Here is a 15,815-nt window from a genome sequence, read left to right as displayed (position 1 = left end):
CAAAGTAAGCAGTGATGTGGTAAAGCATGACCTCTAGTCAATGATTAGGCTATCATAAGGCAAACAACCACCAACAGAAACAAAATCAGTTGTATTTTCATAAAAGGATTTTCCTTTTTTCTCAAAAACATCTATCTTCATATCAATTACCCCACATAAATTTGATAATATGGTATATAGTATGACTTTTTATGTGGTTTTATCAGCCTAAAAAAAGTATCGCTTTTATTTTGAAGGCTAAACCGCCTATCATCTTCCGGTGTTAAACTGGCTAACTGTAGCTAGCTTAACGCAGCTGTTCACAGGCAGTAAGCAGAGTAAAGTCCAAGCCCGACCAACACAGGTCGTGAACGCTGGGTCGTTCACATCTGCAGTAAATTAAGATGCCTCCGTTGAAGTTCTGCGCGAATATTTCGTGGTTGTTTACGGAGCTTCCAGACTTCAGCCAGAGGATATACGCCGCTGCTTCGGCTGGGTTTCAGGCCGTGGAAGCTGCCTGGCTCTACGACGCCGACCTCCAGGAGCTGCGGCGGGCCAAGGAGGCTACAGGAGTGGAGATGGTGCTCATCAACACCCCGCCTGGTAAAGCCTGTACACACCGCCGTTTCTTAACCCGGTGCCATACAGGACCGGTGTTCCGGTCTGCAGGTTTTCACTCCCACCAAACACTACAGCAGCTCATTTCACCAATTAGTTCCTCCTCTCAGGTGTGTTAATCAGTAAAACCAGCTGGTGTAGAGTTTGGTCCTGCAGACTGTTGGGCCTCCATGCCACATAGCCTACTGCTGTAGTCCATACTTACTGAAATGGTCAGCTATGTTTGCTTATATAACTCATATCTGCTATATTCTTGTTTAGATTCTACTTTTATGTTTATATTCCGTTGGTGTTCCAGTGCCAGGGCCCTAGAAGTACAGGCTCGTGCACGCTCGCTCATTGGAATGGCTGTGGAACACCTAAATGGAACAGAACCATCATTAATGTTATTAGTTACACCTGTGTTTACCCTGCTATGATACATCAAAATGGCTGCTGTGAAAAGGGCCCAGTACTGATACTTTGCTGAAATCTTACTCAAGTAGAAGAAAAATCATTGTTTTGTTGTTCTTCTCCTAATGAAGAATTCGCTTGTCAGTTGCTGGTTGGGGTGCAGGCTCAGCCAGCTAGTGCAGCAGGATGGGGTCCAGTGTCTTGTTGAGGGATAGGCTAGTTATGGCCTCACAGGGGACTGAACCCTTACCCTGGTCCTCTGGTTGGGGGGCGACCTGAGTGACTAACCACTAGACAATCCTGCTGCCACTGCTGTAACAATCTATGTAGGTACAATAAAAAGTGTCGAATTTACAGTTTCAGTTGATGTGACACATTTCTCCAAACTAAGGTTCATGCTCTCAAAGGAATACTAATGGTAAAACATGTTTATCAGAATGTTCCACAAACCTTTTTTTCCATAATCTGATGTCACATCTGATAAATCACAATTTGCTTCTAAAGAACCACAATCAAGTTTACTCTTGTAACGAATGACTTTAATCCTTGTATTATGCATGAAAACATGAAAATGTACAGTTAGATTTACGATGTTATCAAGGGTTTAGATGGTTATGTTAACTGTTTTAGAGTTTGGAGAAATGTGTCAAATCATTTGAGAAAAACTGTAATCAATGGTATTACATATGATCTTTCCCATGCAATACAAAAGGTCGAGAAGACACAGTTCAGACCAGGTTCTTTTAATACCTTTTAAATAAAATACCTTACAAAATAATGTGCATAAACAAAGTAAAGCATGAATCCACAGAACAATTTGGGGATGTGTTAGCATAACATGGCATAGAATGTGATAGTGAAATCCACAATTCCACAAGTCCAACAAAGACAGATGCAGAGGCACCAGCACAAAGAACAGAGAGAATAATTCAAATAAATACATGAATAAATAAATAAAAAGAGGAAAAAAGAAATGAAAAAGATACACAGAATAAAAAAAAGAATAGAGGGAGATTAGTCACAAACAGACAGGTCAAATGCTCCACAATACGTTTCATTTCAAAATATGTAATATATTTTGCAGAAATGATTCAATTTGATTCCCCACTGTGAATGAATAGGAAGCCAAAGCAGAGAATTACAATAGCCTAGCCAAACCAAAATTCGGCATGATTTGGCATCTCTTTCCTCCCAGAAAGGTTTTTCTGTGTTCAGCCAGAAGAAGAACGCTCTTGCTTATTCACCACTACATCTTCATTGGAAGAGGAGACAAGAAGAGCAGGTGGACAAATATATGTGGCTACATCCATTTTATTGATTTTGTTTTTTTCCAATTCCGGTTTGTTTTCACCACTGCGGCAGGAGGCAGAAGTTGGGAAAATGAAACCTTTGTTGCCAAGTCTCGTCTGCAGGCTCAGCAGACGGCACTGAACAGCAGTGTTGACGCACAGGACCATCGCTGTCCTGTTGAAATCAATGAACATCCCATTTGCCGTTCATCACCTACCACCATTATATCACATCACATCAATTAGGCTACATTTCTTTTATACAGTGGTTTTTAATCCTGGTCCTCAGGACCCAGAGTCCTGCTGGTTTTCTATCCTACCAGCTACTTCATTGCAGTTAATTACATTCAGCTGGTGTCTCAGGTGTAAATCAGACCCTGATTAGATGGCTAGAATGAAAACCAGCAGGACTCAGGGATTAAAGTTCTCCGTCACTACGACGGATTTCCGTCAATTGGATTCCAGAGAGGCCATGTATGAGATCAGTGTAGATCCGAAGGGGGGGGGGGGGAAGCGAGGGGAGGGGGGTGTTACGGGACTTAGGAATCGCGCTACCAGGTGATAGGTAGCTGATTTGTATAGGCATACAATTTACTTGGATGTTGGTAATTATACCTATATAGCCTATAGCCTATATTTCTCGTTAGGCCATATTATTCTCGAATGCCTAATCCGTCTTTTGACTAGAATGCTGATAACGTAGCCTTGGCTCCCCATGTCCATTTCAGATAGGCTATGGCTGTAGGCTATAATGTTCTTTTAATAGTGTTATTTTATTTACATTAGCCTACTTATGAATTTTCATCAGTTCCTTATGTTGTAATAGAGACGGATCGGCAGGGTTCTACAGTGCGAGCAAAATGCTTGCATTTGCTCCTACTTTTTTCAAAATGCGAATGAGAGGTTGAATTTAGGGGCACCGGTGCGAGCGTAGGAATGCAGCGATTAACCGATGTCACTATGAGCCACGCTTTAAAACGCCATGGTTTTCTAACCGTAAGCATTTTAGAAGCTGCGGTATCTCCGCCTGCGATTCTGTGCTCTTGAATGCAGCCTCGCATTCGCATGAGACTGCGCCTGTCAAAACTTCTCACGAGAGCGAATCACTGTTTATGTTTGTGTGGAGGCTACATTAGCTAACAGGGAGGAGACAACATCCCAGCTTTTTATCCACCAAATAGTGCCTTAAATCAGCAGTGTGGGAGCATTTTGGATTCCTACAAAATGACCGTGGTTTGTTGAAGAAGACTGATATTCAATTTGCAAAGCTGCCGACAAAACGTGGCTGCCAATGGCTCAAACACATCTAACTTGCCAAGACATCTTCCAGATCACCATCCATCCTTGCATGATCAAGACAAGGTAGCCTAATAAAAGTAAATTGAAACACGGTTAACTTGGCGGCAAGTTGCTCACTGAAACGTAAAGCTGGTAGGGGATTAAATATAAATCAACAAAGTAGCGGTGAGTGCAACGTAAGCCAACATCAGTAAAGCAGAAACGTAGCGCCCATCATTACTTTATATACTTACATTTTATAAAAGCTCACCAACATGGCCGTAATCTAGTCCAAACAAAGTAGAAGTATTCCAGTGTTTCATCTCAGCAGTGTCTTCCATTCGCGGGGCTGAATCAGCTCGTTTGGTGCGATTATTTATAGTACTTTCAGTTTGCATCTGTATCAGGCTAGGTGCAAAAGACTAATCTATTGCACTAAATCTAATCCGTTTTTTTTTGTCTTCAAAAGGCAGCTATGTATTATTATATCACTTTCAAATGGCAACTATTGTGAATTCTGAAAGGCAACTAGGCTACATACTTTTTTTCCACTGTATTTAAATGTGGTTTTAATATAGAGTACGCTTTTTTTGCAGAACCAGAAGAAATATTGTGAAAAATACAATAAAACCTGTAATTATAAAATTCTCATTTGATTTTCCCTGGCATAATCGTAAAACCGAGAAACCGTGATTTTTCCTTACACTACAACCGTACCATCAAAAGCTCAAACCGTTGCCACCTGTGGCCTGAAGAGTATTTGCTCTGTGCAATGATGGGGAGATAGCAGATCCATGAGAAGTAACCTGGCTGCTAGAGTTTGAGCATCAGACAGACAGTGACAGACATTCATAACCAGTTTGTGCTCCTAGACTTTGCTGTGTGCTCCTGTTTTTTTCAACTCAGGAGCACCAGTGCTCCCTGGCAAAAAGCTTACCGTAGAACCCTGGGTTGAAGCCTTTTTACAACTTGATGGCTGCATTAGAGAACAGCAGCAATGGTTATGCGTGGGGTGGTGCTGAAATCTCATCATTTTACTTGTTTAGCAGGCGCAGAGGGCTAAGGGCGTGTACACACTGTCCGCCTTTTTCTCAGCTGCCTCCGCCTTTTTTACATGAAAACCTATGGGAAGCGACCGCGGTGCGACAGCCACCTTTTCTAAAAAAATTTAAAAAAAATAAAAAGCCGGACAGTGTGTACACACCCTAATGTGGGGGCCTCCTCTGTAACTTGTTTTACAAATTGTAGATGGGGAATATGACTTGGCCTGAAAAAATTTTTTCAGTCAGAAGATTTTTTTTTTGCTTTAATCCCTGAGGTCTCTGGATCCTGAGGACCAGGATTGAAAACCACTGTCTTAATATGTAATACTTAGGTGAGGGATATTGAACCATGTGCCATGGAGGGACGAGTGTATGCAGGTTCTCATTCCAACCAAAGACTACACCAGGTGATGTCACTGATTAGCACAGGTCAGCCAGAGAGGAGGAACTGATCAGTGAAACCACCTGGTGCAGTCTGGTTGGAATGAAAACCTGTATACACTCGGCCCCCGTTGGACATGGTTGAAAACCCCTGACTTAGATGTTCTTGGAATAAAACATATTTTTGTCACATACTTCTACCACCAGTAGACCCAGTAGTCAAATGCGTCCACAAACAAATTGAATTGTAGAGAAATGTGAAATGGAAAAATCAATCTTCCAATGTAACTCAGTAGAGTGCAAACCTCCGATAAAGCTACAGCCTCTGTAATGGTTTATGTTTGTTCATCGTTTGTCTTCCGGGTTTGATCTTCAGAGTAAATGGCATGTGAATGATAACAATGAATGATGATGATACTAATAATGGTAATGATGAAGGTGACTGTATTGCAGGAGACATGAAGGCAGGTGATCTTGGCCTGGGAGCGGTTCCTGGAAGAGAGGCAGAGTTCAAACAGGGCCTTGATCTGGCTTTGCAGTATGCGAGAGCTTTGGACTGCAAAAGGTGAGGCGACAACAAAGCGCTCTGAAACGTGCAGTAGATAACTTTTGTATAGTTTTCACCCCAAAAACTGCAGCCCTGAAAATTGCATCCTATGACAAATTTGTTAGTGCATGCAAAATATTGCAGCATAAACCTTTCCAGACCCAATCTTTATTGTCAACCAAGAGTTGAGGTGTAGGTGCGAGCCTGTCAACTGAAACATCAATTTACAGACTGTAATTTTAGTACACAAAAGATATAAATATCAATATAAATGCCTCTTTTCTGTAAGTTTCTGAGTAATCCAACAGGTAATTACCATTTCATTTCAAGAGTATTTATCTGATCACTTTTTTGCAGTAACTGGAACATTTCAGACTCAAATCAGAATACTTAAATCCTTTTACACATAATCAGTTACTCCCCAAATTAGATCACTGAACTAATGAAGAACCAAATTACAAGTTTAGGTAGCTTACAATAAAATACGTTTTTTCATCTCTTTTGGTGATAGGCGAATTGCATTAGGCCTAACTGCATAGCTTTTACCCTGTTGAAATTAACAGTTACCCCATTTAATGGTTCTACTGTTGCCTATTAATTACATCTAGTTGTAGTGATTTGGTGATGTTAAATCGGCTAATTAGGTTTATCTACTTTTTCTCTCGCTATCGCGCAAGTTAGCTAATATTACCTTAGGCTACCGTTAATTGGGGTACGAAAAATATATTTTGGTTCGGATGTTATTGAAAACAGAAGATGAAACGTGACTGTCTGCGACAGTGTGTCGGTTATTGTCCCTTTATGCAGGCTGCTGATAACCATGCTGTTCGTAAACTAGGAATCAGAGCCGGGTGTGTTTAATGTTGGGTCTTGTTAACCTGTCTTCTCTTCTCTTGTTACCTGACAAGTACTAGCATGTTTAAACGGCCTGTGCCCCCAGCAGGGTTATAATGCTGTATGGGTGTCCTGGGCACATAGCCTGAGAGCTGCTGTACCTACTGTAGTGGAAGCAGTGTGACAGCTTTTACATGTGACATTATCAGGATCCACCTGATGGCAGGAAGGATCCCTGTGGGGTCGGACAAAACTGCTATTGCCAAGGAGATGGAGGCCATCTTTGTGCAGAACCTAAAGTATGCTGCTGATATCCTCTCAAAGGTAGGTAACCTTGTAATGAAGTAATCCTTCCATGAGATGGGGGTGGTAGCGGGTTAAAAAAAAGGTAGGTAACCTTTTTTTGGGAGTATTTTAAACATAATGCAACCGGCAGGTAACAGCAGGTATGCAGGGTGGGCAAAATAACAGCAGTAGAACATATTAAGGCAAAGAAATTAATGAAATAATGTACAATATGAAACAAAACAAAAAAATATATGCAGTATGAAAATAAATGATAAAATATCAAGATGTATGCAATATACAAATAAGAAAAATAAAATATCACAATATGAAGAAAAACAAATGTGTGGATTTACAGTGTATATACAAGATGTGCCAAATGTGCATTGTATTCACATGAGCAGATCTACAGAAGGCCATACATACTGTCTGTACAGAAGGTGTCTAGTCATGCAGACGCACGCTGAAGACACTCTTCACCTCTTGAAATATATTGAATTTACAGATGTAAATAACACAGATCCCACCAGTGTCCTTCACACAAACAGGAAAGGTCAATCTCTTTAGTTCAGCAACAAAGACAAATGAATCACAGTTCAGTTACACTCAAGCACAAACCTTGTGGAAGGCTTTTAAAATCACCGATGTACAGTAGCGTTATCATCTAAACCCAATCCTATCCTAAGTTGTGTAAAATGCCACTGTGTAAAAGTGGGGTAAATAACGTTTGCATTCATGGCTGCACAATGAAAATGCATTTTCCCCTTCATACATGTCTGTAAGTCATCCAATAAGTAATAATTACCTAGTTTTCAAGAAGCGTTTCAAGTCTCGTTGTGATTTTTCTCTAAAGGATAATTCCGGTTATTTACACAAGTTCCAGGCAGCGGATAATCAGAAATAAGATGTAGGCAGGTCCCATTGCAGAGTGTTATTGTGTTGAAAGGACTTGTTTTCACTTTTTGGGTTCAACTGTTGGAGCTTGCTTTGGCCCTTGTGTGTGTATTGGAGAGCTGTGCTTCCAGTGATTAAATTGTGTGATGAAAGTGATGAAATTTTGAACACAATCAATTGTCAGTTCAATTCAAAACTAGAAGAATAAGGCCCAGGCTGAAAATAACTGGAATTATCCTTTAAGTAACTGATTAGTTACTTGCTGAAAAAAATCTCATTGGAATACTGCTATCCCTGTTACATATAATGTTAATAAACAATAATAAAATAAAAAATTGTCCTGAAATGTTGCTGTTACTCACAGGAGGGAATCACTGGTTTGATTGAACCAATCAACACAAGGATTACAGATCCAAGGTACTTTCTGGACTCTCCTCATCAGGGTAAGACATTGTCTCACATGGTAGTGAGTCCCCATGACACAAGACGATCCACTCAGTATGAACATGAACTGCACAACCAAAAGACACAGGCCAGAGCTGCTTTGCTGACAGTAAATAGTAGACCGACTTTTTGAACTCATACAAAGCTTGGCTGTGTGGCTGCGTAGTTCAATCAATGTAATGTGGTTTATTTTTTTATGTCCACAATGAGCTTCGTTCAAGCTGCACTAAGCAATTTTCGCACATTGGCAACCCCAGATGGCAGCAAGAGATAACTTTGAATTTTGAGGACTTCCCAGAATTACCCAGAAATTACCCAGAAATCCTGTAAGCTGATGTCAGTAAACTGCACATATTTCCCAACCCGGTCAGTCTGTGACGCTTTATGCCAACGAATACCAAAGAGACGATGGAGACAAAAGATCTAATGTTGGTGAGTCCAGCTTTCTCTGGACTGCTGTTTGGATTTCAGTCTTCAGTTTGGATTCATCACTTCCTGTGTGGAGAAGATTTCCCTCCAGTGACCATACTGACAGAATTTACTTTGGGTAAATAGGGAGAATCTACAGCGTTAGTGTGGATGGGACGCTCTTCTCTGTTACAGTCTTACTTTGTGATTTAGACTGATAAGACAGCTGGATTTTTGGAAGTTTTGCCTAGTGCAACTTTAACAGCCTCACCCAATGAAAACCCACAACTGAGGATGAGGAAAAAGGCCTAAAACTAACCCTATCTTTGATAAGGCCTTTCTTGCTCTTGCAGTATGTGTTCCCTCTCAGGCCTAAGGTGAATTTCTTATGCCCCCAAAGCTAACAAGTGACAAAAGTAATGACAAAATCTAGTTTCCATACCCTAAATGTTTGATTTAAAACCTCTGAAACCTTAGAAACAAATGTGGGGACACATCTGGCCCTGTGTTCAGTCCCTCAGTCATCTGTTGGCTGATGATCACTTTTTGTTTCACTGTAGCGGCTGCAATACTGGAGAGAGTTGGAAAGCCAAATATCAAGCTGCAAATGGTGGGTACTATAGAAAATGTTTCTCTAATAGATCTTGAAAATGGAAAAACATCATGAAGCCTTTTACTAACTGGTCTCTGAACTGCTGTGCCTGTCCTAGGATGTCTTTCACTGGCAAATAATGGATGGAAACCTGACACAGAACATACAGAAGTATTTCCCCCTTATTGGTGAGTGGGTACTGAGATAGCCCGTTTTTTACCCGTTGTTGGGTATTATATTTATAATATCATCAAAGACTAGAGAAGTGCACAGTTAGCACCAACATCAGGTGAAGCCTCCTTGTTTTTCTTCAGGTCACATCCAGATTGCTCAGGTTCCAGGCCGTAATGAACCAGACAGTGCCGGAGAGCTGAACTACCGCTACCTGTTCAGTACACTGGAGAAACAGGACTACCAGGGATACATTGGCTGTGAATACAAGCCACTAGGTGAGGGTCAAATCATGAGTACCACAGTAGGATTGGGCCAATATTCGATAACATTGACTATCGCGAAATCAAATACCTAATATCTCCACTCGTCCCAGCTGCGACACCATCTGTTGCTTAGATCACAAACCTTTAAACTTATAAACCTATAATCTATGAGTGGTTGGATAGTAAAAAACAAAAATAATAAGTTTGTCAGTTTTTGTCATTTATTGTCAAATTTGTCATTTTATTTCAAGTGGGTTCCCTTTTCCACAATCAGCTTATTTTCCTGGAAATGGGAGGAATCAGCAAATTACACCAAATGGCCATTGTTTTTGCTTGAATAGTAAGATCAAATTTGTAGGCTAATAATAATAATAATGGCCTAGAAATGTGATGTAATTTAGGAGAAATAACATTTTTACAAATGGATGTCGGATATCACGATATTTTGGCGGGACAGCATTGCGATATTAGATTTTGGATATCGTCCAAGCCTATAACACATTCAATTAAAATTTCAATAAAAATGTTATTTAAAAAAAAAAATCTATACAGAATCTATCTATCATTTTTTTCAATGTTTTATTTATCATGCACTTTAGGATCTACAAGTGAAGGTCTTGGTTGGGTGAAAGATTATTGGACACACAGCAAGTGACGACCTGAGGAGGCGATGGACCACCAAGCCTCCAAGCCTCGTGCCTTCAACATGTTTTAAAAGTCTGAGACTGTTTTTTTATGCCTATTCAATTCTCAGTCAGCCCACCGCTTTCAGGAAAAAGCATATACATATTTCATTGTAATAAAAAAGTAAGATAATTAAATACTTAATGTATTTAGTATCTCTGCCTTCTGTAAACCTTCAGAAGGACCACATGATGGCAGATCCTGGAGAAATTTTCAGCGGTTACGATCTAAAGGCCCTGACACACCAAACTGACTTCAAAGAACCAGCGGCGACGAAGGCCGACTGTTGCGTCGCCTCACGTCGCCTGCGTCTGGTCCAAAAAGTTGCACTTGAACACACCGCAAAGACTACAGCCGACGGCCAACTAGCACGTACGTTCTGCGCCTGCGTGAGGGGAAATAACTCTCCATACCTTATGTCTGATAAGAAGTTGCAAATGGCACTGGCGTTGTCAGCCCTTGGTCTTTTGGTTGTGGAAGAAGAAAGGAAGAGGCGGAGGCGAAAAATAAGGAGAAACCGCACTAAATGGGTGAAATCATGAATAACGTTACTCCAGCGACAGGCTTAAGGGGCTTTCCCGAACCTGTGTCGAGAGCTGGAGATAAATGAAACTTCCGATTTTAAAAATTTCGCTCGGCTCTTTCCTGTTCAGTTCCACATGTTGAAGGAATTTATCAGTCCAATCATCCAGAGGCAAAACACGAACTACCAATCAGAGTGATCTCTCTCACCGACGGCTCCGACGCCGATTCAACATGCTCAATCGGCCGAAAAGACGCAGACAGGGTCCGACTAGTGCCAATGGTGCGGGACACACCGCAAAAACTAGGGACACCGACGCTTACCGACGGCCCGACATTGGCCGACGGCTGACCGTCGGCCTGGTGTGTCAGGGCCTTAAGATTATTATATCGCCCGCCTGCTAGTCATATTCATACGGAGCGCTCCAGGGGTCACCTGGTACAAAAAATAATTGATGTGGTCCATGCCCCCGGATTAGTAAACCGTACCCATTTATTTGTGATATATACTGTATGTTGTACATTGATAATGTCACAGAGGGACTTTGGGCGATTATTTGAAGCCTTAATCTTTTCGGCACACCACAGTGGCCCACAGAGTTGCATATAACATTAATAGATGTATGTGTTAACATGCTTTTTCTGCAAGCATGATTTATGGCACGTAAATAGGTTTCATATTGTCACCAAATTGGACAGTAATTTGGGAATAAGAAGACCGCACATGGGATCATAAATAAGACCCTGTCTGAGGAGTCTGGGGAGTTTTTGTTCCAGAACAGAGTATGGGCCAGAAAGTGAGTTTTGAAAGCCATAAATCTCAGCAGCTGGCCAAGTGATCATCAATCATTGAGTCACTGGTATTGATCAACAACCCAATCAGCCCACAACAGATATATTATGGTCATTTAGTCCTATGGGCCAGTAAAAGCCTTACTTTTGCATGGACCTTTTATGTATAAATCACCAGTCGCACTACTTATGTTTCTACTCTAAAATAGATGAAATAGCTCAAGGGTCTTACAGTTTTTTCTGATTGCTTAGGCACTATCTTTGAAACTATAGGCTATTTTTGCAAAACTCTACACACTAACCACAAAACCTTACACCAAACCAGCAAAACATTATACATCTCTTGCAAAAGTAAACAATTCTTGCAAAACTCTTCAAACTCTTTTAAAACATTGTGTTTTTGCGTCAATACAAACACACAAACCATCATTTGAATAAGCACACGAAGCACCAACTACGCACTGATAGTATAAATGAAAAACACTTGTGGCTTTTGCTTTTTCTGTGTGCAGGGCATAGCAGTTTGCAATACTGTAAAGTTTTGTCATACATGTAGTAAACACACATACAAAGAAGGGGAAAAAGTTTTTGTTTTTTTCTTACAGTAAGAAAAAAAACAAAAAACTTTTTCCCCTTATTTGTATTGATGGTGTGTTATGTTCGGAATACACATCCATACTTTACACATTTGGATACCTGTGTGTATGTGTGTTTACGTTACTACATGTATGACAAAACTTTACAGTATTGCAAACTGCCATGCCCTGCACACAGAAAAAGCAAAAGCCACAAGTGTTTTTCATTTATACTATCAGTGCGTAGTTGGTGCTTCGTGTGCTTATTCAAATGATGGTTTGTGTGTACTGTATTGACGCAAAAACACAATGTTTTAAAAGAGTTTGAAGAGTTTTGCAAGAATTGTTTACTTTTGCAAGAGATGTATAATATTTTGCTGGTTTGGTGTAAGGTTTTGTGGTTAGTGTGTAGAGTTTTGCAAAAATAGCCTATAGTTTCAAAGATAGTGCCTAAGCAATCAGAAAAAACTGTAATAATAGAATGATCATATTTGATGTGTAGACAGAAGTCCACATCAGTGTCCCTGTTTGTAAGCTTGAGTCCTTGTCAGAGCAGCATGGGTTCCAATCCGGCCCGTGTCCTTTGCTGCATGTCGTCCCTCCTCTCTGCCCTGTCTCTCTCCACTGAAACTATCCAATAAAGCAAAAAAGCCCCAAAAAATCTTAAAAAAGTGTCAATGAGTCAGTGCATCAACCAGTTTCATTTAGACCTACTCTAGAACCAGCTAGCATTTGGCAGAAATCGATGTGCAGGAGGTGCTTCAACATCAACCCAAACACGCACAAAATGTTCACTATACGATATTATGGCATGATAAAAGTATTAAAACGGCTCTGAAAACTGTTTTGAAGTGATATCAGGAAGATATTTAGGTTATGATTTCACCAAACAATGTAGGTAGCAGCTATGGACGACTACAGACATCATCTCAACAGTCATTTTGGCTCTATATTTGCACACGTTTTCATCATTGGTGCAGCCTGTCATAATATCTATTCAATGTCTAAATGTTTGCCTGGTATACTGTGAGGAACTGAAGGTTTCTCCTGTGTTCAAACTCCTGAGGCACTTAATATTGAGTATTTAATATGTATGTGCCAATAATCCCTCATTTTATTAAGACTGGTCACAGGTGATTTTGGAATAATTACATTTTGTTGGATGACCAAATGAGTTCAGTAGGCCACCTGTAGAACTTGAATCAATACTGCAAGTACCAGCGAGCCCAATGCTGATTGATACGGATTTTATAATGAGTAACAACAACAGGGGTTAGGTAACTACAGTTTTGTGGAATTATTACAATTATGTGGAAGACTCGCTATAAAGTGCAGTCAATAGCATTTTATTCCCAATCACCATAAAGCTGAACGCAGACCTGTAGTGTGCAGTAATAATGTGCTACTGCCTTCTTTATTGTTTTGCAGCCGTGCAGCAATTGGTTCGACTTTGTTTTCATGTGAAAAGAAGAAGAGTGGGTACATGTTTGCATTTATTTTGTTTTCCCTCTCTTGGCTTTTTGATGACTTCGCATTACCCTACACAGATTTACAATATTTACTTCGCCGCAACTCAACCTCTTTCCAGGGAGGAAGACGGAGAGGCTCTGGACAGGAACTCCCAGGATCCCAGCCTCAGGTTTTAAGCTTTAATCAGCATTAGAAGAGCGAGAACAGCAGCTGGGACAGACGGGGGGCACAATGCTACTGAATAAAACAGAGGACGGAGCACATACATGATGGTGGATAACAGTTGGCTTTTATACACTTGCAAGCTCACGTTAAATCATTTTTTAATGTGAGGAACAAGTAACCCAACTCGAACGTGGAAATCAATTTTACCGAGTCGTATTATAAGCTAATAAACAGCTATTTAGACATGAAGTTCTTTGTTTTTTGTAGTTTCTAAATGGGAGAATAATGCAGCTGGCCAATCATAAAGACGTTATTATAGAACTACAAGATTTCCATAATACTGTATTTAATTGGCCAGATGGGCAGCATAAAACTCGGAGTGGAGAGACATCTCTGTGCTGTTTGCTGTGACAGTCTGACACATCTGTGTTGTAACGTAAGCTGGTTGGCTAAGGAGAACATCGGAGGAGAATAGTTGGTAGAAGTGGATGGCTTGAATTTTTAATCATTACCAGATCCAATGCATCAATAAATGAGGTGTTTTTGATACATTTGACACTAACATATGTAACAGCATGTTCAGTATGGTGGTTCCCAAAAAAACACACACATAAAAAATGCTTCTAGAAGTTGCCCAACCCACATTTATCCATTCTTATATAACAGCTTGATTCAAGGACTTCTAAGGTGAGGCCCTACAGGTGAATAGGGAAGAATTTCATCCTATCAGAATGAAATGCTAAATGTTGTTTATGGACACAAATTCAAACATTTTTGTATTATGACATTTAGAAAGTTATTTTTGCTATGTTCAATAAATGGGTGAATTTATTTCTACTCTTAATAATTGGTTCGTGTTGAGGGGGAAGGGTGGTCAGTATTTTTTCTTATTTTTTTTTTTCTTAAGTTTTTAAGTATAGATTTTTGTTTTAATGCACATTAATCAAGGGGCAGCATCTAGGATATTTCTGGTTATTTTCAACCTGGGCTTTATTTTCCTAGTTTTTGCCATGCTGTTTGTTTATGGTTGATTTAGAATTCAGAAATACAAATGATTTTGGATTTGGACGTTCCAACGAGTAAAACACGTCAAGAATGCATGAAGCTGAAGCAACAAAATCCTGTTCTTCCACTTCTTGGGATATGATGTGAACGCAGCAGAAGACTGGCAGCCAGTAAAGTAAAGAAAGATGCCTGTGAGCAATGTTAAAAAGTATCAAATGGACTATTATAACTGAAATGTCATGTGGTGATTGTTCAATCACTATCGCTATTTAAAGACGTGGAACTGCAGTGAGTTATTGTGTTTTAATCACTTTTTGGGTTCAACTGTTGGAGACTGTGCTGGCCCTCTGGGTGTGTAATGGAGAGCAGTGCTCCCTGCGAACCAGAGATAAGTAAAGCTCTGCAGTGAAGTACGTGACAAAATTTGGAACACAATCGTAATGATGGCATAAACTAGGAAAACTGTAATTATTCATTAAATTAAGCTAGAAATGATTGGTATGCGACTGTAATTCTACTGAAACAACAGAATCGCATTAATACCATTGGTTTATTTAGCATTTTCATACATACAAATTATTCTATATATACATAATATACATAATGCAATTACAGACAGTGCAATATTGACATTACAGTTTCAAAATGCCAAGGGGTAACTATTCTTACAGTTCACATTTTGCATGATCGATATCCAGTGTTTAACATTCAAACAACAGAATTTTTGACTTTATATGAGCACTGTTCTCTGTTACTTAACATTTCTCCTTCATTTTACATCAACAAAGAACTTCAAAAACGTATTTGGTTTCCTTCCAGTGAAAATGTGTAGAAAATAAGGCTGTTTAACGAGTCAATAATGAAGGTATTGCAATGGATATCAACCCTTCATACTTAATGTTTGTTACAATGGTGATGTTATAGTCGGCTTCCATGCCTATCTTTAAACTAGCTCCTTGTAAACTGAGGCCTGGTTACCAGCCACACTATTTCAGAATATGCAACAAAAAGTCAAATACATCACTACATATTCCTAAACACACTTTGGAAACACTAGTCTTCACTGATGACATGTGGCATCAGTATGCAAATCATCAAAGTTAATATGCCCCATTTACTTGTTTGTGAAAGGCAGAGGTAATGGAAAACATGATTTACCTTGTGTTCATTTTAGACTGCA

The 15,815-nt window shown here is 39.9% G+C and overlaps 1 protein-coding gene across 1 annotated transcript; it reads left to right on the top strand.

The window, feature by feature from the left end:
* Positions 1–316: 316 nt before the first annotated feature.
* hyi (hydroxypyruvate isomerase) lies at positions 317–10,245 on the top strand. The gene is made up of 8 exons (XM_071899967.2): positions 317–582; positions 5,435–5,546; positions 6,572–6,686; positions 7,906–7,984; positions 8,954–9,003; positions 9,104–9,173; positions 9,300–9,434; positions 10,022–10,245. The coding sequence occupies exons 1-8, from the start codon at positions 384–386 to the stop codon at positions 10,075–10,077; spliced, it is 816 nt and encodes a 271-aa protein (XP_071756068.1). The 5' UTR covers positions 317–383; the 3' UTR covers positions 10,078–10,245.
* Positions 10,246–15,815: the final 5,570 nt, after the last annotated feature.

This window comes from Centroberyx gerrardi, chromosome 9 (genome assembly GCF_048128805.1).
Source record: "Centroberyx gerrardi isolate f3 chromosome 9, fCenGer3.hap1.cur.20231027, whole genome shotgun sequence".
Lineage (NCBI taxonomy): Eukaryota > Metazoa > Chordata > Actinopteri > Beryciformes > Berycidae > Centroberyx > Centroberyx gerrardi.
The sequence above is the reverse complement of the archived record's forward strand: the minus strand, read 5'-3'. Positions and strand labels throughout refer to the sequence as shown.